General features: G+C 35.5%; 2 protein-coding genes across 3 annotated transcripts in view; both read right to left on the bottom strand.

Moving 5' to 3' along the window:
• dpyda (dihydropyrimidine dehydrogenase a) overlaps window positions 1–23946 on the bottom strand; it is a 386498-nt gene that overhangs the window by 11449 nt on the left and 351103 nt on the right. The window lies entirely within an intron of this gene.
• LOC141380737 (uncharacterized) lies at window positions 903–5667 on the bottom strand. The gene is made up of 2 exons (XM_087309819.2): window positions 3479–5667; window positions 903–3397 (listed from the first exon to the last, which is right to left on the bottom strand). Exons 1-2 carry the CDS (start codon window positions 3924–3926, stop codon window positions 1029–1031), a joined length of 2817 nt encoding a protein of 938 aa, XP_087165945.1. The 5' UTR covers window positions 3927–5667; the 3' UTR covers window positions 903–1028.

Below are 23946 nucleotides of genomic sequence, written 5' to 3'. Positions count from 1 at the left end.
CATCGCAAGAAAACAAAGGCATTAAACACACACGCACACACACACACATGCACTGCTCCCTTCAGACGAGTGGCTACTCCTTTTCATCCTTGAAAATTAATGAGATCCTTCTGTCAACACACTGAGTTTAATCTGCTCTGGGTTTGGCTGAGGTGAGACTACAGGTTTGTGCCGTTTAATGTTAAAAGAAAGAAAACTTATTGGCAAGCACGCGCGATCGATATTACATCCGCGGCCCCCGAAGCGGCGTCGCAATCGCTTGTGCATAAAAAGTGAAATGAAAACTGATGTAGGTCACGCTGGATGATTTCTGAGAGATTATTGTCCTCGGTTTAGCACTTTTGTATCTTTTTTGAAGGCCCTGTACTGTAAAATCATGCAATATATTTGCAAAAATATTCATTTGCCGTTCAGGCTTAAGACATTACCGTGTCGGCAAATGGGGGATTGTAGGATTGTTGCTGTTGTTGATGGATTCGGGCTGGAAACATGAGCTCGGCCACTTCACACACTCTCTCTCTCTCTCTCTCTCTCTCTCAGAGAAACCTGGATGCTTTCGCTATAGTTTGATTTTTCAAGGCTATTCTCACACATGCTTGAAAAAACAGGTCTTTTTTGGTAGGCAGTTGTTGATTGGTTATTTATTCTTTTGTTGGTTTATGGAGGATGTCTATACATTTTGGTGTTAGTGGATGTATAAAGTTCAGTTTAGACTATGGTGGATGTTCATGGAGTTATCTTTTGGTGAATGCTGGAATATTTAATGCTGTAAAATAAATGGTGAGATGCTATAATTTAGGCATTCGAGTACATTTACATTTACATTTAGTCATTTAGCAGACGCTTTTATCCAAAGCGACTTACAAATGAGGACAAGGAAGCAATTTACACAACCAAGAGCAACAATGAATAAGTACTAAAGGCAAGTTTCAGGTCTGTAAAGTCTAAGAAGGGAAGTGTTAGTAGTTTTTTTTTTTTTTTTTTTTTTTTTGTACAATTAGTGTGATATTCAAAGAGGCAATTGCAGCTTAGGAAGTGAAGTGGAGACTAAATAGTTGAGTTTTTAGTCGTTTCTTGAAAATAGCGAGTGACTCTGCTGTTCTGATGCAGTTAGGGAGTTCATTCCACCAACTGGGCAGATTGAGCGTAAGCGTTCGCGAAAGTGATTTTTTCCCTCTTTGGGATGGAACCACGAGGCGACGTTCATTCACAGAACGCAAGTTTCTGGAGGGCACATAGATCTGCAGAAGTGAGTGCAGATAAGAAGGTGCTAGGCCAGAAGTCACTTTGTAGGCAAACATCAGAGTTTTGAATTTGATGCGAGCAGCAACTGGCAGCCAGTGCAAACGGACTAGCAGTGGAGTGACATGTGCTCGTTTAGGTTCATTGAAGACAACTCGTGCTGCTGCATTCTGGAGCAGTTGAAGAGGCTTGATAGAGTTAGCTGGAAGCCCAGCTAGTAGAGAGTTGCAGTAATCCAGTTTGGAGAGAACAAGAGCTTGAACAAGGAGTTGAGCTGCATGTTCAGATAAGAAGGGTCGGATCTTTCTGATGTTATAGAGTGCAAATCTGCACGATCGAGCAGTTCTAGAAATGTGGTCAGAGAAGTTTAGTTGGTCATCAATCGTTACTCCAAGGCTTTTCACCATTTTGGATGCAGTAATGGTTGCCCCATCCATCTGGATTGAAAAGTTATGGTGTAGAGTCGGGTTGGCAGAAACTACAAGCATTTCCGTTTTTGCGAGGTTCAGCTGAAGATGATGATCTTTCATCCAGTGTGAAATATCCAACAGGCAGGCTGAGATACGAGCTGGAACCGAGGGATCATCAGGATGAAAAGAGAGGTATAGCTGGGTGTCATCAGCATAGCAGTGGTAGGAGAATCCATGTCTCTGGATGACTGGTCCTAGAGATGATGTGTAGATGGAGAAGAGAAGTGGCCCAAGAACAGAGCCTTGAGGTACCCCAGTGTTTAGATGCTGTAGGTTGGACACCTCTCCCCTCCAAGACACCCTGAATGACCTGTCAGAGAGGTAAGATCTAAACCATTGTATAACAGTGCCCGCAACGCCCAGTGACTCAAGCGTAGATAGCAGGATCTGGTGGTTGACAGTGTCAAAAGCAGCTGACAAGTCCAGCAAAATGAGGACTGATGATTTAGAGTCTGCTTTAGCCAGTCTGAGATCCTCCACGACCGAGAGCAGGGCAGTCTCAGTTGAGTGGCCTTTCTTAAAGCCGGATTGCTTGTTGTCCATGAGATTGTTTTGAGTAAGAAAGTCCAGAACTTGATTGAACACTACTTTCTCCAGAATCTTGGCCATGAATGGAAGCAGGGATACTGGTCTGTAGTTTTCAAGTAGCGTATGGTCCAGGTTGGGTTTCTTTAGCAGTGGGGTTACCCTAGCCTGCTTAAATGTAGTGGGGAATAAACCAGAGTCAAGAGATGTGTTAATTATGTGAGTCAGTGTTGGTATGACTGCAGGAGAGATGGCTTGCAAGAGATGAGAGGGAATGGGATCGAGTGGACAGGTGGTTGCATGGCTAGATAGCACAAGTTTGGACACCTCAGACTCAGAGAGCTGAGAAAAGGAGGTGAGTGTGTGTGGTGTTGGTGTTGTATCTTGCGTGTTTGTTGTAGGTGCAGCAAATTGAGCACTGATTTTTGCAGTTTTGGTGCAGAAGAATGTAGCAAAGTCATCAGTAGTAAGTGTGGAGGATGCGGGTGGAGGAGGAGGATAGAGGAGGGAGGAAAATGTTTTAAAAAGTAGGCGAGGATTAGTGGCATTGTTGATTTTCAGACGGTAATACGTCTGCTTTGCAGAAGTAACCTCAGCTGAGAAAGAGGACAGAAGAGTTTGGTATGTTAAGAGGTGTGCAGGATTTTTAGTTTTCCGCCAAATTCTCTCTGCAGCCCGAAGTTTTGAGCGATGCTCACGGAGAGCATCCGAGAGCCAGGGTGCAGGAGGACTGGCACGGGCTGGCCTGGATGCAAGAGGACATAATCGGTCTAGACATGATGCTAGTGTGGAGCAGAGTGTATTAGTGGCACTGTTCGAATCAAGTGCAGTGAGTTTGCGAGATGGAGGAAGAGAGTCTGAAACAATGGTGGATAGTCTATTGGGTGAGAGAGATCGTAGGTTTCTGCGAAAGGTAACCAGTGTTGGAGTGTGTGGCGGCTCAGGAGTAATGTGGATGTTGAGAGACAGAAGGAAATGATCAGATATTTGTAGTGGAGTTACTATTGTTTGATCAGTGAAGCAGTGTCGTGTGTAAATAAGGTCTAGCTGATTACCTGATTTGTGGGTAGCAGAAGTAGGTGCTCTTTTTAGGTCAAAAGAGGCAAGCAGAGTCTGAAAGTCTGCAGCTTGCGGTTTGTCAACGTAAATGTTGAAGTCACCTAGCACCAATAAGGGAGTGGCAAAATTAGAAAAAGATGAGAGAAGAACATCCAGTTCATCTAGGAAGTGACCTAATTTACCTGGTGGGCGGTAGATGACAACCACATTTATGTAGAAGGGGTGGATAATGGTGACTGCATGGAATTCAAAGGAGCTGATTGTTGGCAGGGACGGTATCAGAGTAAATTTCCATTCTTTGGAAATTAGTAGTCCAGTCCCACCCCCTCTCCCTGTCTGACGAGGAGTGTGGGAAAAAGAGAAATTAGCAGAAAGAGTAGCATGTGTAGCAGTGTCCTCCGGCCTCAACCAGGTCTCAGTTAGAGCCATGAGATTATAGTCAGAATATGTAGCTATGGAGGTAATAAAATCAGCCTTGTTAACAGCTGATTGACAATTCCAGAGGCCCACGGAGAGAGAGAGTTGTGAAATAGTAGATACATGTATTGAACGAAGGTTGTGAGGATTACGCCTGCAGCGTACCTCCCGTGTTTTGCGAGTGTTAGTAACAACAGGAATTAGAAAACACATAATAAAAGTGCACTGACAACAAAAAAAAAATAAGTGTAAAGTAAAACAACAAAGTAAAGTACTCAAGTGCTTTGTCGGTGTCTTTGCTCGGTGGAGTCGCGCAGGTAGAGTCGATGGTCTTTACCCTCGTCGGTCTTCACACGAGGCTGCCGCGACCGCTGCCGCGGTGAACTAGTTGTTTATATAACCCCTAAAGCACTAGCTGATTGAATTCAGCTGGACACGCCTCGAGAGTCAAAACAAGGGCCGAAACTGAGGCGGACGACGCGAACCGCGTCTGCGTTCGCTACACAAGCTCTTATAGTAACCAAGGAAACAGTGGCTAAACAACTTCTAGTATTATACACAACTGAAAGCAAGTTTAAATGTCCTACAACTTTACACAAACAGCTGGAAACAAGTCCTCAAACCATACACAACAACTGAAACAAATCTTAAATGTACTTACAGGCTGCTGTTCTAGATGCTGCTAAAGTGCTTCTCCTGCCGACTAATGCTACCGTGCTCACTATATAGTGGTTACCTGGCGTTTGGACACGCCTCCCGAGTCAAAACAAGGGCCGAAACTGAGGCGGACGACGCGAACCGCGTCTGCGTTCGCTACACAAGCTCTTATAGTAACCAAGGAAACAGTGGCTAAACAACTTCTAGTATTATACACAACTGAAAGCAAGTTTAAATGTCCTACAACTTTACACAAACAGCTGGAAACAAGTCCTCAAACCATACACAACAACTGAAACAAATCTTAAATGTACTTACAGGCTGCTGTTCTAGATGCTGCTAAAGTGCTTCTCCTGCCGACTAATGCTACCGTGCTCACTATATAGTGGTTACCTGGCGTTTGGACACGCCTCCCGAGTCAAAACAAGGGCCGAAACTGAGGCGGACGACGCGAACCGCGTCTGCGTTCGCTACACAAGCTCTTATAGTAACCAAGGAAACAGTGGCTAAACAACTTCTAGTATTATACACAACTGAAAGCAAGTTTAAATGTCCTACAACTTTACACAAACAGCTGGAAACAAGTCCTCAAACCATACACAACAACTGAAACAAATCTTAAATGTACTTACAGGCTGCTGTTCTAGATGCTGCTAAAGTGCTTCTCCTGCCGACTAATGCTACCGTGCTCACTATATAGTGGTTACCTGGCGTTTGGACACGCCTCCCGAGTCAAAACAAGGGCCGAAACTGAGGCGGACGACGCGAACCGCGTCTGCGTTCGCTACACAAGCTCTTATAGTAACCAAGGAAACAGTGGCTAAACAACTTCTAGTATTATACACAACTGAAAGCAAGTTTAAATGTCCTACAACTTTACACAAACAGCTGGAAACAAGTCCTCAAACCATACACAACAACTGAAACAAATCTTAAATGTACTTACAGGCTGCTGTTCTAGATGCTGCTAAAGTGCTTCTCCTGCCGACTAATGCTACCGTGCTCACTATATAGTGGTTACCTGGCGTTTGGACACGCCTCCCGAGTCAAAACAAGGGCCGAAACTGAGGCGGACGACGCGAACCGCGTCTGCGTTCGCTACACAAGCTCTTATAGTAACCAAGGAAACAGTGGCTAAACAACTTCTAGTATTATACACAACTGAAAGCAAGTTTAAATGTCCTACAACTTTACACAAACAGCTGGAAACAAGTCCTCAAACCATACACAACAACTGAAACAAATCTTAAATGTACTTACAGGCTGCTGTTCTAGATGCTGCTAAAGTGCTTCTCCTAAATATTTAGGAGAAGCACTTTTTTATTAAATGTTAATGATGATGATGATGATGATGTAAATGTTCAAATTTTACTGGAGAAAATATTAAATAGCTACCACTGACTGAGCTTTTATAATAAATAAATAAATAAATTAATAAATTAATTAAATAAATAAAAAATAAAAATAAATAAACTGATTAAAAATAAAATAAAATAATAATAATAATAATAATAAAAATAGCTCAGTGTTAGCGGGTGAAAAAAAGCTCAGTTTAGACTGGATGTTCATGGAGTTATCTTTTGGTGAATGCTGGGATATTTAATGCTCTAAAATAAATGGTGTGATGCTGCAATTTAGGTATTTGTGTATTGCCAAATGTTGATGATGATGATATAAATGTTACATTTTTACTGGAGAAAATATTAAACAGCTGCCACTGACTGAGTTTGTATAAAAAAATATATATATTTATTTATTTATTTATTTATTTATTTATTTATTTATTTATTTATTTATTTATTTATTTATTTATATTTTAATTATTGTTAAAAAGTAATGTCAATTAAAGTTTCAGTTAAATATATTTTTGTAATTACTAAGTGAGGATTTTAAAAAATGGTTTAAGTCTGTAAATAAATACTTAAATTAACTATAGATGTTTAACCATAACAAGTTAATTTATGACAATTCAACACCTCAAAACAATTCAATAAAACAAAATATCATTATTCTTCACTCAAGCTAAATTGTCTGTGGTGGATGTGTGAATGAGTGTGTGTATGTTTCCCAGTGATGGGTTACAGCTGGAAGGTCATCTGCTGTGTTAAACATATGCTGGATAAGTTGGCGGTTCATACTGTAAAATAAATTGTGAAATGCTACAATTTAGGCATTTGTATATCTTTAAATGTTGATGATGATAATGTAAATGTTAAAATTTTACTGGAGAATATTAAACAGCTGCCACTAAGTTAAAATTAAATAAGTTAAAATAAAATAAAATAAAATTAAATAAAAAAAATATATAGATTTTTATTTTATTTAAGTTAACTTGCTATTTTAAGAACAAAAACATGGTTTTAGTTTCAGTTAAATATATATTCTGTAATTACTCAGTAATACTTTAAAAAAATTGTTAACTATTTAAATTAAACACATACATTAACTATTTAATTGAATTATTGCTGAATAAAAGGTACAGCCCCTTAAATGGTGACCTTAGAACTGTTCATTGCTTCAAAATAAAATAAAGTAAAAAAAAAAATAAAATAATAAAGTAAAATAAAAAAGCATAAAAATAAAATAAAATAAAAAAATAAATAAAATAAAATAAAATAAAATAAAATAAAATAAAACAAAACAAAATAAAATAAAATAAAATAAAATAAAATAAAATAAAATTAAATTAAATTAAATTAAATTAAATTAAATTAAATTAAATAAAATTAAATTAAATTAAATAAATTAAATTAAATTAAATTTTACTCATTCCAAATATTTTTTTCTTTGGGTAATGTCAGAAGAAACAAAAAATATATTTTGGAACCTTGAATTTCATTGTGAAGACAAAACCTACTAAAACAAAATGCTATATTTTTCCTACTAAAGAAAAAAAATTGCAATAAAATAAAATAAATGCTGTTTAATTTTGTTTATTTATTCATTCATTCATTCACTCACACACTCACTCACTCACTCACTCACTCACTCACTCATTCATTCATTCATTCATTCATTCATTCATTCATTCATTCATTCATTCATTCATTCATTCATTCATTCATTTATTTATTTATTTATGTTTTTATTTATTTATTTATTCATCATATTTATTATTTGAATTTATTTCAAGCCACATCAGTTAAATATATATTTTTGTAATGACTTATTAAGGATTAAAAAATGGTTCAAGTATTTACTAAAATACTTAAATTAACTATAGATAGAACTTCTAACAAGTACATTTATGACAATTCAACTCCCCAAAACAATTCAATATAATAAAAAATCCTTATTCCACACTCTTTCCAAACTTTTGTTTTTTTATTATATAATTTTTTCTTTCGTTAATATCAAAAGTGAAAGAAATTCTAGGTACAATCTTTTTGTCCATGCTGTTACACATGAAGCATGAAATCTATATTTTGTTAACTTCAATAAGAAACCAAGACTATTTAATAATATTACAAAATTTGAACACTAAATGCTATATTGTGATGTGAGAGATCACTGTATACAGAAGATGCCTCAGTTTAGTTAAAACAGCTTGCAAGCGCAGCATCACACTGACCTCAGACAGGGCATTCAGTGTCTACAAATCACATGCGGAGCCAAAATCAAGCCATCCAGTGTTCAACAATGCTTTTGAGAACTGCAGCTTTTTTTGTGGTTTCATGTCGCTGGTACAGAGTGAGTGCAGACATTCGCATCCCTGTCGTGTGTTTAAGTGGAGAAAGACCTATTTGCTATGATTTCCCCAGATTATCGTATCCAAGGCGTGTGCAATCGAAAGGATTCTGCATGCTGGATGTTATGAGAGCAGTTTGTCTTGGGCTGCAGTGCAGCTCCACACGACTGCTTGAGAATAGCGGCTAACAGATTTAATGACCGGACGCGATGCTGAAGATAAAACACATTTAACTTCACACCCATGCAGTCACACGAACAAAGAACAACAGCGAAGAGAAATAATGTAAGGAATGTACAGATGAAGTCAGAATCATTAGTCCTCCTGAATTATTAGCTCCTCTTTATATTTTTCCCTGTGTGGGTTAATTTTTTATTTTTTTTTTTGGAAGATTTATCTTTTGATTTCTTTTTTTCTTTCAAAATACTGACATTTTTTTTTCTTTAGAGTTTAAAGTGAATGATCTTTATTTTAATATACTATACAATTGTATTTATCCCTGTGAGCATCATTTCAGCATCATTGTTAAGGAAATTATTTGTATATGCTCATTTGCTACTCAAAGAATATTTATTTATTTATTTTTATGTAGTTATGCTGGTTAATATTATTGTGAAAACTAATATTATTAGGATAAAAAAACCTTGGAGAAAACAGAAAAAAAATAAAGCATTTTATGGATCTCTGTAGCTTTTTTCCAGTTTTAGTTACTTTAGTACATGAAATTCAATTACACTGTAAAAAATCCGCTATTTAACTTTTTTTTTCTGCCAGCTAGAATGCTGAAAAAAGTAAAATACCGCATGTTAAATTGCAGACATTTTTTGAAAATTTATATTTAAGGAAATTCTGTAATTTGGCCATTATTTTACGGTAAATATCTGTAATTTAACGTTCGTTATTATATGGTAAATGTCTGTAATTTAACGTCCATTATAGTACGTGAATGTCTGTAATTTACCATCCATTATTGTACAGTAAATGTCTGTAATTTAAAGTTCGTTATTGTATGGTAAATGTCTGTAATTTAACATCCGTTATTGTACGGTAAACGTCTGTAATTTAACGTCCGTTATTGTATTGTAAATTTCTGTAATTTAACCTCTGTTATTGTACAGTAAATGTCTGTAATTTAACATCTGTTATTTTACAATAAATGTCTGTAATTTAACATCTGTTATTTTACAGTAAATATCTGTAAGTTAATGTTCGTTATTGTATGGTAAATGTCTGTAATTTAACGTCCATTATTGTACAGTAAATGTCTGTAATTTAAAGTTCGTTATTGTATGGTAAATGCCTGTGATTTAGTGTCTGTTATTGTACGGTAAATGTCTGTAATTTAACGTCCGTTATTGTACGGTAAACGTCTGTAATTTAACGTCCGTTATTGTATTGTAAATGTCTGTAATTTAACGTCTGTTATTTTACAGTAAATGTCTGTAATTTAATGTCTGTTATATTACAATAAATGTCTGTAATTTAACGTCTGTTGTTTTACAATAAATGTTTGTAATTTAACGTTCTTTTTATGGTAAATGTCTGTAATTTAACGGCCGTTATTTTACTGTAAATGTCTGTAAGTAAACGTCCTTTTATGCGAAATGTCTGCAATTTAACGTCCTTTTCATGGTAAATGTCTGTAATTTGATGACCATTATTTTACAGTAAATGTCTGTAATTTAATGACTGTTATTTTACAGTAAATGGGGAGATCGATGGGGGGAAAATAAGAGAAAAAACTATTCACAACGCTTTTCATTAATGTTAAAATTCTGCCTTGGACCCTGAATTTCAATGTGGAGACAAAAACTACAAAATGGCTAAAGAAAAAAGTAAGCCATATAATATTTTACTTTTTATTAAATTAAATTAAATTAAATTAAATTAAATTAAATTAAATTAAATTAAATTAAATTAAATTAAATTAAATTATAAAAAATAATTTAAATGTTTTAAAATGTTTCTAATAAATAAAATGTTTCTCTATTAATTAATTTTATTAATGCAGTTTGTCTCATTAATGACAGGCTGGTCAGAGTATTTCAGAAACTGCTGATGTTATTATGACTGTTATTTATTTTTATGTAGTTATGCTGGTAAATATTATTGTGAAAACTAATATTATTAGGGTAAAAAAAACCTTGGAGAAAACAGAAAAAAAAATAAAGCATTTTAAAGATCTCTGTAGCTTTTTTCCAGTTTTAGTTACTTTAGTACATGAAATTCAATTAAACTGTAAAAAATCCGCTATTTTACGAAAATTTATATTTAAGGAAATTCTGTAATTTGGCCATTATTTTACAGTAAATCTCTGTAATGTAACATCTGTTTTTTCACGGTAAATATCTGTAATTTAACGTCCGTTATTATATGGTAAATGTCTGTAATTTAACGTCCATTATAGTACGTAAATGTCTGTAATTTACCGTCCATTATTGTACAGTAAATGTCTGTAATTTAAAGTTCGTTATTGTATGGTAAATGTCTGTGATTTAATGTTCGTTATTGTATGGTAAATGTCTGTAATTTAATGTTCGTTATTGTACAGTAAACGTCTGTAATTTAACGTCCGTTATTGTACATTAAATGTCTGTAATTTAACGTCTGTTATTGTACGGTAAATGTCTGTAATTTAACGTCTGTTATTTTACAATAAATGTCTTACTCCTGTTAGCTAAGAACAGGAAACTGAGGCTACAATTTGCAAGAAATCACTAAAATTTGGCAATAGAAGATTGGAAAAATGTTGCCTGGTCTGATGAGTCTCGATTTCTGCTGCGACATTTGGATGGTAGGGTCAGAACTTGGCCACAGTCTCCACAAGTCAATCCAATAGAGCCACGGAGTATTAAGCCATGGAGCATTAAGGCAGTTCTGTAGGAAAAACGGGGTTTAACCTGTTACTAGTAAGGTGTACCTAATAAAGTGGCCCATAGATATATTTTTCTTACCAGAGAAAAAAGCAAGCCACATAACATGCAGGCGAATAAATACTGACAACATTTTCATTTTTACACAAACTACCCTTGTAGCGATTGATGTCGAACCTGGAAAACATTTATCACAAGCGCATTACAGATCAAACTACAGTCAGATCTAAAGATCTCCCAACATCTGAGTTCAACGCGAAGCCAACCGATGACATTTAATAGCTGCATGTCTGCATTGGAATATAATTTTTTTTTTTGTCACATAAACACAATGAAACATTCATTTAGTGTCAGAGGCAATGTCGGTGCAACTGCTGATCAAAAGACGCTAATCTTTGGCTGCTCTGATTCTTTCAGATCCGGCGAGCGCTTGTCAAGCAACAAGTCTGAAGGTGAAAAACTCAAAGACAGGCAGTGACAAGGCTATACCTACATGAAAGAGCCACGTGCTTCAAAGCAGGAGCAGAAGCAGGCGTCTTCTCCCATAACATCCAGCTATTAAAGGGGACCTATTATGCAAAATACACTTTTATAAGGTGTTTGAACACAAATATGTGTACACAGTGTGTAAACAACCAGCCTATAATGTTAAACTTCCACCTAGTTAGTTTGTATTAATCCTCATTTATCATCAACAGTTACTTTAAATGCTTTATTTCGGTTCCCCCCAGCTTTTATGTAAAAATAGGTAAGGCCTTGCCCATGACTTATTTACAAAAAAATGGCTGCCTGCTTAAATACGGCACTATTCAAGAGTATAGGGGGCAATTTCGGTTACATTCATTCATAAATTTTCCTTTGGCTTAATCTCTTAGTATTAGTGGAATGAACCGCCAACTATTCCAGCATGTGTTTCATGCAGAGGATGTCCTTCCAGCTGCAACCCATCACTGGGAAACACCCATACATTCCCATTCACCCACATACACTACGGACATTTTTTAGCTTACCCAATTCATCTATAGCGCTTGTCTTTGGACTTATGGGGGAAACCGGAGCACCAGCAGGAAACCCACACCAACATGGGGAGAACATGCAAAGTCCACACAGAATTGCCAACTGACCCAGCTGAGGCTCGAACCAGTGACCTTCTTGCTGTGAGGCGACATCACTACCCACTGCACCGTCCAACCTATATACAGTACTGTGCAAAAGTCTTTGACCACCACCAGCTTTCAGAGCCTATTGCTGCGTTCACCTAACGAGTGATTTACATGTTAAGTCAATGTAAAGACACGAATAGACATCCTGCCGTGCGATACGCGCGAACAAGGTGGCATAAATGATGCGATTCGTGCGAATGAAGCTGTGCAAGTTGAGCATTTTGCACGTTTGACAAGCTTAATGTATGTTTTGCACAAATGGCTTAAGTTGGAAAATCGGAAGTTCAGTGGACATTCCTGCTGAATTAACCAATCAGGAGCTTTCTCTTGTATGGGCGTGATTATGATGTAGCGCCTATTGTTGGTATCCCGAGAGGAAATCCTCTTGCTGACACTGGACAACATTTCATCAAACTGGGCTCAGCTCAGTTGAAAACACCGCTAAAAGCTTCCATCAACCAGGTACAGTATAGTTTCTAGAGAAGTTGATAAACTCACAGAGCTGGGTGCACCTCTGAAAGGATCTAGTGGACTCAGACATGGTGCCGAACAAATCTACTCTGTTTTTCAACCTTCAAAAAGCACATAAAGCACAGCTAATATGTCAATAAAATCTATATTAGCCATTTAGCAACGAACCTAGAGTCACCAGCCAAACAGAAGCCCTGCCCATGACACGAATCCATGACTATTGTAAAGTGAATTTGGCACACGAATAAGATAATTTGACATGCAAATGAATTGAGTAAACTCAAAATGTTCACGTGTCAATTTATGTGCTAATAGCATGATTTATCCGTGCGTTCCACGTCTGGTGTGAATACAGCATGAGACTTTTGCACAAATCTATCTATTTAACTAGGGTATGGAGCAAGTGCAGGGTCCTTACTTTTGGGTGAAGTATACCCTTAATATACAATCAGAAAACATGGGAAATATGTAGGACTATGTACACAATATTCAAAACAAAATTACTTTTGAAATCAATAGACTAGCATCAAAATCTGTTTAACATGACCTCTTTAGGACCAAGCAACAGATGGAGTCTTTTCTAAACATATGTGCTATTTAAAATATCAAGCATCTTTCAGCATTTCTTGGAGTTCTTCCTCAGATTCAGCATGTTCTATCTTTCTTTTTCTCTCTCAATCTCATACTGCCTATAATATCGCCTTTACACGCTGCATAAAATATTCAGGTCAGGACTCTGTGGAGGCCATTTCATGACTGTCTTAGTTTCATCAACCATTTTCTCTCCAAATGTCATTTAATTACATTAGCAGTGTGTATGGGATCATTATCATTTCGTAATAATGAAATAAAAAATGAATAAAATAAAACTATTCCAAATTAGGTGCTTTCTAGTAGAAATTACTTGAAAAATTAATTAAAACCTGGCAGCATTTTTCAGCATTTACAATCCCATCAATTCAGGCAATAATGACAACAGCTGTGGTAGAAATGCAGATTAAAACAAGACAGAGAGTCCAGTATTTTTCATTCATTCTTCCATTTTTCTCTAACTCTTTCTTTTATATGTCTTAACTAATAAGACCCAAAATATCCAACCAGATCCTGCATTTTCTGGTTGTATTTTAATAAAGACTATAAGAAGTAATATTTATTGTCATTATACCCTCACTGAAACATCAAATGTAACTGGGGGGCTAAGACTTTTGCACAGTACTGTATATAGTAATCAACATTTGAAGTGGATCAAAACAGGTTTTCAAAATTGTCCCAAGAAAGAAATGGATGTTGTTCAATAGTTTTTGGACAATGTTCATTAAAGATGATCCACTTTTGATCCACTCCAAATGTGGACCACTGTAAATAAATATATATTTTTCCTTTTTAGCTGAAATTTAAAAGACACATTCTGGGGACACCAGACAATGATTTACATTTAAATAACATGTCCTCTTTAAATTGTAAATGGTTTAACTGCTCATTATGTCATTAAGAAAGGATATCAACTTATGAGTGAAAAATAAAAGCCATAAAGAATGCTATAAACAAGCCTGAAGCACAACAATCGTGTGATTTATTTGCACCCAACCAGTGCAGCAGACTATAATTAAATATGAAAACCTAAATTTATCTCAAGAGTCTTCAACCCTCATTAATTCGAACCCAGGACAGCGCAAACGTCTTTTCACAACCACAGTGTTTTTCATGCCTCTCGTTTCCGCTTCATCACGACAATGCAAGAGGCTTTCAGTTGAAGGTATACATAAACCACAGAGAAACAGGCGAAACTTTGGGACTGAGACAGTGAATAAAGTTAAAGCGATAAAATGATCATTTTACTGTTAATTTATTCCCCCAGGTCATCCAAGATCTGGTAAATTTTCTCCTTCAGCTGAAGTTTAATGAAGATTTTAGCTGAAACTGGTGATTCATACAATGTAAATAAACCGCTACACACATTTTGAGAATAAAAAACTAAACTAAACAAAAACATAGAGGCAAAACAAAATGAATACATATGACTACTGATAATACACTTCTATTTCCACTCAGTTTGGATTGATCTGTATATATACTGTCCACCCTATACACAACAATGTGATAACATGCACTTTTTTATAAAGCTGCTCTGGAACAATAATTATTGTGAAAAGCGTTATACAGATACGCTTGAATTGACTTGAAACTGAACATTATTTACAACAGTACTACCTTTAATATAAAGACTTATTGCTTTTTTCCCCACACACATAATTTATTTATACAGGCCTCTCACATTTGTAAAGAACACATTGCACACATACGCTGAGCAAAGACTTATTCAGACGACAGACTGGCAGCTTGATTCAACTTATTGTTCAAGCAAAACACAATATTAGAAGAGACAATCATAACTGAGGACTGAAACATATTATCATCTTCTAAGTTGCCCCATTACTATAGGTAACTTCACTGTAGGTGAAAAGGTGAAATATGTGAACAGTTATTATAGTTATTTTATGTAAAGTTAATACTTGAAATCGTTTTATTATCATACATATATTATTGACATTTTTTAATTCGAATTATAATGCATGTGTATATGTCTTGGGATACATTATATGACAAAAATGTTTTCCCTTGCGTTTTTGCACATTATATCTTTCACATATCTGTAAAACTGTGAAAGTAAAGTAAAGTAAAGTAAAGTAAAGTAAAGTAAAGTAAAGTAAAGTAAAGTAAACAAATTATTGTGTTTAAACTAAAACATGCCAGGATGGACATGTTCACATATTAATAAGTTTACAAACACCCAAATCCAAAAATGTCCACTTTCGCTGCATTTCAAATCGCATGTACAGAAGCTGATCTGGGAACAGGGTGTTTATCACCATGGTGCATGTCCTTCAGTCAGCATAGCTACATGACTGGACTGATATAGAGATTGGATAAGAATGGGGCGACAGTCGATGCATAGCTTTAATGGAAATTAAATAAATGCGGCCATTTTAATATTAATTTCAACTTGCTTTCAAGCCGAAATAAAAAAAAGCATGATTTTTTTGAACATCTTTTGAAATGATGTTCAAATAAACTAACAAACAAACAAATAAACAAACAAAAGACAAAACAAAACCAAAAACAGACAAAACAAAACAAAACAAAGCAAAGTAAAGCAAAGTAAAGCAAAGCAAAACAAAGCGTAGCAAAGCAAAGCAAAGCAAAACAAAGCAAAGCAAAGCAAAGCAAAACGTAGCAAAAAAAACAAAACAAAACAAAACAAAACTAAACTAAACTGAACTGAACTGAACTGAACTAAACTAAACTAAACTAAACTAAACTAAACTAAACTAAACTAAACTAAAAACAAACCAACAAACAAACAAACAAATAAACAAAACACAAAACAAACAATTAAACAAACAAACAAACAAACAAAACTAAAAAAAACAAACAAACTGACAAAGCAAAGCAAAGCACAAAACAAAACAAAACAAAACAAAACAAAACAAAACAAAACAAAAAAAAAAACAAAGCAAAGCAAAGAAAAGCAAAGCAAAAAAAGAAAAGAAAGAAAACTAATACACAGAATTTGAACAAACTTTTTAACTGTTCATTTTATGCAAATGTAAAATGTTCATGATGAATATGACAATATTACGTATTTTGACAATATATTTGTAATTTAACATCCCGCCCCCTGCTTTTTCGCCTATCAAACTTCTGTGTCGCTGATGTCCCGAAACACTATCATTGTGTTCTGCATTGTGATTGTCCAGTGTCTCGCGGGTCAGATATGAGGGAAGGCTAATGAAAAAGCCCATTGAGCCATCAGATAATAATAGTCCATCTTCACTCTGGCCAGGCGAGCAGGACAGCGAACGGCCAAATCCCTTCATATTTAATGTGCACTAAAGCAGGCCTCTAAACTGTTCTCCACAGGCCCGTTCACAGCTCCACGCACTAATGACCCCATATGTCACCCAAAATAAACACCATTCCAGTCGAGCGGATATATTACTGGACGGCATGGTTGGTTTGGGTGGGATTTTTTCTTTTTTAGATAAATGGGATTTGGATGCCAAAGAAAAATGCAAAAATAATGAATGTGTACAAACAGCTCATATTTAATGGTCAGCCCTTTGTTGTAGAATTTCATGACCAAACATTTGGTTTATATATATATATATATATATATATATATATATATATATATATATATATATATATATATATATATATATATATATATATATATATATATATATATATATACACATACAAACACTGTACAGTGCTCAGCATATTCATGAATATTTTGATTGGTATAAATTTTTTATAACATTAATTTTAGAACTTAATTGGTTAAATGTTTTATTTAATGTCAATTATTTTGAATAATAATTATTAAAATATAGATATATTTTGAAAGTACATTTATTCATTTTCTTTTCGGCTTAGTCCCTTTATTAATCTGGGGTCGCCACAGCAGAATGAACCGCCAACTTATCCAGCATATGTTTTATGCAGCGGATGCCCTTCCAGCTGCTACCCAGTACTGGGAAGCACCCATACGCTCCTGCATTTACACTTATACAATACGAACAATTTAGCTTATCCAATTCACCTATAGCGCATGTCTTTGGACTGTGGGGGAAACCGGAACACCCGAAGAAAACCCATGCAAACACGGGGAGAACATGCAAACTCCACACAGAAATGCCAACTGACCCAGCTAAAAATACACAAAAATTATAAAGGCATGTTTTTTTTAAATTGATATTTTGTTTATTAAACATAAATTAAATAAAAAAAAGAAATAAGAAAATAAATAAATTCATAATTTTGTTAAATTTTTTGTAAAAATAACAAAAAATATAACAAAATAAAATAAAATAAAACTTTAAATAAATTCAATTAAATAAAGTTAAACAAAATAAAAAAAATAAATTAAATTAAATAAGAAAATACATAAATTAATTAATAAAAATACATAAATAAAAATGTAATTAAAGTAATAAAATAAAATTAAATGTTAAATAAATTAGTAAAATAAAATAAAATTAACTAATTTTAAAATAATCAAATTAAATTAAATAAGAAAATAAATTAATTTATTACATAAAAAACGTAATTAAAATGTAAATGTAATTAAAATAAATAAAATATAATCAAATAAAATAAAACTTTAAATTAATAAAATAAATAAATTTAAATAAAAATGTAATTAAATTAAATAAGAAAATAAATTAACTAATTAAATTTAAAAAATAAAATAAATTAATGAATAAAAAATAAATTAAATTTAAAAAATTTAATAAATAAAAAACTATATAAATTAAATGTAAAAAATAATCAAATTTAATTTAACAAGAAAATTAATTAATTAAATAAAAAGAAAATAAATTTTATTTAATTTAAAATAAATAAAATAAAATAATTTAAATTAAGTTAAATTAAATCAAAATAAATTAAATTAAATTAAACTTTACAGAATAATACAAAATATTTGGTTCATGACTTTAAGGATATCTCATCTACTACAAAAAATACAAATAAATAAACATCCTAAGGAACTCGGGGCTAAACTTAAAATAAAGTTAGCACATCAAAAAAAAAAAAGAAGTGTAAAACAACAACAATAATAATAATTATGAGGCATTTGAATAGACACCTCGACGCAATAAAAATCTTAAATGTCACTTGAAGCACCTCTATTACATTCCAATTTATTTTTAATTAATTTTGCATAAGACAACACAAGCAGAAAACCGAGGTGGTGGGGCCTGTTATATGGTATATTATTTATTATATTTCCAATGAGTGGTGTCAGGCAGTGAAGGCCTCCAGACTGTTATTACCTGTCAGACCCTCCTCTGACTGACAGCTCACCTGAAGCCGAGCAGCGCTTTATATAACGCCTGCAGAGACAGAGAAAAACACAGCCAAACTGACGACACAACAGATAAGAAAGGGTGATGGAGGACAGCGAGGGCTAGGAGAAAATTTGTTAGCTGGAAAGACAAAAAAAGGCAGTTTGATCGCTCTGCGTAGTGAAGGAAAGCTCAGAAGTCGCTGTGGTTGATAAAGCTGAGCCTAAGGGAGCGTTCAGAGAAAGACAAGTTTGTTTTTTTTTCTTCTAGCTGAGGCAGCGAGCATCGTCCTCTCAGGGGACGTTTCTAGAATGCTGCGTTTAGGCTGTGCAACACTGAGACACTAGCCTGTGTGTGTTTGTTGCTCATCTGATTGGCTTTCTCTAAGGCTACATTAACACTAGTGCCTTTTCACTTTAAGAAAGCCCTTAAGCGTGTGAAATCTAAATTTATAATGTTTATTTGGTAGCGCACATCATTATTCTTTAGGTGAACAATTAGATTAAGACAATTGCGCAGGTTAATCCACTAAAAGAAATGTTGTTTTGGAAATCTGACCATTTGCTTCTCAAACTCAGACTCAACTTTATTATCTCCAGTGCGTTTTTTGTCAATTGCGAGGTCCTGGAACAGAGCGGGGTAACGGATCTGGCCTGTTACTTGAGGATGTAGAGTTAGCGCACGAAAGTGGGGTGGGGTTGTTGGTTCAGGGAGGGGGTCGTCGTGGACGAAAGTGAATAGGGGTGTGTGGTTGTCGCGGATGAAAGTGAAGAGGGAGGTGAGGTTGTTGGTTCAGGGAGGGGGTTGTCGTGGACGAAAGTGAAGAGGGGGGTGGGGTTGTCGCGGACAAAAGTGAAGAGGGGGTTGAGGTTGTTGGTTCGGGGGGTTGTCTCGAATAAAGTTGAAGAGGGGGTGGGGTTGTCGCGGACGAAAGTGAAAGGGTTGGGGTTGTCGTGGATGAAAGTGAAGGGGGGGTTGTCATGGATGAAATTGAAGAGGGAGGTGGGGTTGTCACGGATGAAGTGAAGGTGGGGTTTCGTAGATGGAAGTGAAAAGGGGGGTGGGGTTGTCGTGGATGAAAGTGAAGGTGGGGTTTCGTGGATGAAAGTGAAGAGGGGGGTGTGGTTGTTGGTTCGTGGAGGGTTGTCTCGGATGAAAGTGAAGAGGGGGTGGGGTTGTCGCGGATGAATGTGAAGAGCGGGGTGGGGTTGTTGGTTCGTGGGAGGTTGTCGTGGACGAAAGTGGAGAGGGGGGTGGGGTTGTTGGTTAGGGGGGGTTCTCGTAGAAAAAAGTAAAGAGCTGGGGGAGTCACGGAAGAAAGTGAAAGTGAACAGCGGATGGGGGAGGAGGAAGGTTGAGGAGGGTGATCTGTAAAATGAGGTGTCAGATCAGTTTTTAGAGGTGCCGGATCTAGATCCGGTGTGTTCCCGCACAAATTAAGCCCTGATTATCTTGTTTAGGGAAACTGAAATTGCAGAAAGGTGCTGTGACACAGGCAGAATTCCATGTTCATGATCTTCTTGCTGTGAGGCGACAGCACTACCTACTGTGCCGCCATTCCATGTACATATTATCAAAATATTACAAAACAACATACAATACTTCATTTTTAGGTGCGTCTCCCTCCCCGCTGGACTCATTTGATGACCTAATGTCAGTGTTGGGGAGTAACTAGTAACGTAATGACGTTATGTAATTTGATTACAAAATAAATGTAACAGTAATTTGTTACAGTTACTGAGAAAAAAAAATTGTTATTAAATTACAGTAACTTATGAAAATTTTAAAGATTACACCTCCTTTTGCCGCTGAAAGCATTAGGCTACTACAACCAGTCTAAGAGCTGCCATCATGGCGAGTGATAAAAATGCATTTCATTGCTGAAAATTTAAAAATAATTTCTCCTGGAAATCTGAGAAGGGCACAAATATAACAGTCCAGTGCAAAACTTGTTTGTCAGCTGTTAATACTTTCGACACCAAAGGCTTCAATGTGGAACCTGAGGAAGTATCTGCAGGTATGTAACCTAGCCTTTTTTTACTTTATAAAAGCAAATGCTTTTTGCCGTAATTGTAAGTGTACAGAAAAAAAAAAAAAAAACAGACCCTTTAATTTCCAATGATATATTATGACTCACAAAGTTATTGAGATACTGGACACCAACAGACTCCTCTGGCCAAAGTGATTTTATTACATTAACAGTGTTGGGCAGTAGCGTTGCTACAGCTAGTGAAGCTACTAGCTTAACTGCATTTCTAAGTAGCATGTCGCTACTTTATAAATCAAATAGCTTTTCAATAGCGAAGCAATTTGTTTTATCAAGTAGCGCAGTAGTATCCACACAAGCTACATTTACCAATCGCGAATCAAATAGTGATGGCACGGATATTTACATAGCTGTGAGGCTGGTATCTAGCCGATGAAAGTAAATCCATATGATAGAGAAAGAACAACATTTTTTGGTGCGTTACTGCCACCTCTCGCTCTGGGGTGTGTTTCCCAAACAACGACGTAACTCGCGGCTGAACTATCATAGTATGATGCATCGTTTGGGAAAAGAACGAAATATTAACGAGTGTTTCCCAAAACGCATAGTTTCTCTGTTGCAGATCCATTGCTTGAACCATGTTAGTTGTAATGTAAAACACCCATAATGATGCTCTAAAGTGGGTGGAGTAACTACTTCTCAAAAAAAGAACCCATAACTTCTTTGTGCAAATTTAAAATTTTTAATAATTCCAACTTTGAGTGTTAGATTGTTCTAAATGAATAGGGTATAGGGGGATGAGTGGTAATAGAACAAAGCTAGAAACTATGTTTCACGCTACAGCTCCAGAGCTGTAGTTGCCAGTGCTCAAGTTTGCGATGCAGTTTGCGAATGTTCGCTGGAGCGACAGATTTGGAAAATGGCAAATCAACAAACTATGTTTGTAACGATGGAACTTGCGACATTAGTTGGCCAACGATGGGTTTGGGAAACGAACGCCTGGTCGGTGACGTCGCCAACCAGTTAGGCTGACACGAGAAATTTGATTGATGGACAGATGACTGAGGGAGAGGAGGTCTATATATAGTTTACTGTAGTAAAGACTAAAGTATACTTTCGTAATTACTAGGGATGCAACAATACAGTTAGTCTACGGTTCAGTACATACTTTTTTTTAACACGGTTTTCGGTTCGGTTCTGATGGCTTGACACATGTGTTTTTCTTTTGATATTCTATTTTTAGGCCATAGGATTAGTAAGAGGTAAAGGAGAGAAAAAAAAAAGGTTTTATTGCAATACTGCTTTATTTTTACCGTTTGAGTAGGTTGTACGTGTAAAACAATGCACTTTTTTTTCATAGGCATAATACTCAATGGCAAAACCTAAATGTGTTCTCACCGCAGATTTGAAAGACGCTTGTGTGGTGAGAAATCAGGCTATTTCTTGTACTGTTGCCTTACTTCACCGCCCCCTGCCATATTAATGTGTGGAATGAAGGTTAAGCGCCCCTAACTTTAGATCATAGTGACTGAATATTTACTTGCAGGGAGGAGTTTCCTCATCTCAGCTCGTAGACTTACAGGCACACAAACAGTCAATTCGGAGAGATATAAAACGCACACAAATTATTTAAATGGAAAACTGAAAAAAAAACGCAATTCAGAAGCTTGTACTTGACCGTGGATGTCGTACCGAACGGTTCAATATTATATTAAGAATTGTGGCATCCCTAGTAATTACTATTAGTTTATGATAGTTACTAATGATACTACATTATGTAGTGTAATTTATTAATGTAAAGTTGTAATATACATTTACATTGTATATATACAATATGAAAAATAATGATTTTGTAACAACAGTAAACAATTTTTTGTTATAAGGTCTGGTTTTAGGTGGCTGTACTTTAAAATTAAATTAATATAATCTTAATTCAAGTGATGAAAGTTTTTACAATTCTAACAGTAAACCAAGAGCTAGGCTACTGTAAAGTCACACCTGCTTGGTATAAATGCTTGAAAATGATTTAGTTGAAAATATCCACTAGAAACTTAACAGTAATAAAAAAATTATAATAATAATCAGATGTAATCAGTTACTTTACTTTTATAAAGTAATTGAAAAGGCAAACTACTTAATACATTTTAAATATGGTAATTTGTAACCTGTTTTGTATTACATTTCCAGAGAAACCTCCCCAACACTTCCTAATGGCCACCCTTATAAAAGAATTTCTAATTCTATTTGTCCTGCAAATAGGAACTCTAAAACGACGTCCTGATGGCAGCAGCTGAAACACAGTGTACAATGGGTGATCTGGGTTGCAGAGGATACCCTGAGCTCTCTTTAAAACATAATTTTGGTAAATTACCATTGGAGCAGTTTGGTTAAAACCGATGATATTGCCTGCCACCTTCACAAGGCTCCTCAACCTGTTCTTATTTGACAAGCTCAGATTACTGTACCAAACTAAAATGCAGAAAGATAAAAACAGATTCAATGAACTGTTTATTAAACAGTGTCATCATAGAGGTACAAACCCAAAATGATCTAAAGTAAGTTTCCTCAGAATTTTTTTTATTTAATTTTTTTTATCTGGCCAAAACGGTTTTTGAGCGTCAAAAACTCAGGATTAATGTGGATGCCAGGTCTTAGCTGTAGCAAAAGTCATCTGTTTTACAGCGAGTGTAAACGCAGACTTGGTGAGGCTGGCTGGTGCGCTTTTAACACTTGTAAACATCGGTCTGGAGGCCTGTGGAGCTCACTGTTGCCTGGCAGGACTATAATGGTAATGAAGCCTTCAGCAAGGTTGTCTTGCTTCACACTGTCAGGGGCGACACAACACACGGGTTACAGAGAAAGAGGAACAGATGGAGCCTGTGTGTGTATGTGTGAGGAAGCCACTGCTTATACAGTGTAACTGCGCTGTTATAAGATTGATACCTGTGTGTTTTAAAGCAGATGCTTTTTAAATGATAGTTTATTTATTCATATGCTAGTGTGATTTTACCAATTCAGCATGCAAAATTAGGAAAAAGTCATTGGAGAGACGTCAACTAAACCTTGAAAGCCTTTTTAATAGATTAATAGAACTGAATAGATGTGAATAACCTTCAGGCAAGGAATTACTGTATTACTTTTACAAAAATTGAAAGTATTTGGGCTTGAACAAAGTCAATATTCAATTTAAATTCAGTTTTGTGCCTCTAATGCTTTCACATTCATTTTCAATGATAAAATATGATAACAGAATTGTATAATTTTATAATAATAATAATAATAATAATAAAAAATAAAAGTATATATTATCATTGACAATTATATACTTGACTTAGTTAATGTCTGATGTCTGACTGCGTCCCAATCATCACACATACTGCAGAAGACCTATTGGAACCCACATGGACCCAGGATTCTCACAGAAATCAGTCAAGTTTGGTGAAGAAAAAATCATGGTTTGGGGTTACATTCGGTATGGTGGCATGTGAGAGATCTGCAGAGTGGATGACAACATCAACAGCCAGAGGTATCAAGACATTTGT

This window comes from Danio rerio, chromosome 24 (genome assembly GCF_052040795.2).
Source record: "Danio rerio strain M-AB ecotype USA chromosome 24, GRCz13ab, whole genome shotgun sequence".
Classification (NCBI taxonomy): Eukaryota; Metazoa; Chordata; class Actinopteri; order Cypriniformes; family Danionidae; genus Danio; species Danio rerio.
Note: the sequence above shows the minus strand (reverse complement) of the source record. Positions and strands in the feature narration are given on the sequence as shown.

What these genes read in the sequence shown, in the direction of transcription:
- LOC141380737 (XM_087309819.2), bottom strand. Translation starts at nt 3,926, where the DNA reads ATGTGTTTTCTAATTCCTGTTGTTACTAACACTCGCAAAACACGGGAG. An exon ending in TGTCATCTACCGCCCACCAG is followed by an intron (nt 3,398 to 3,478) that starts GTAAATTAGGTC and finishes TATTGGTGCTAG; the next exon opens with GTGACTTCAACATTTACGTT.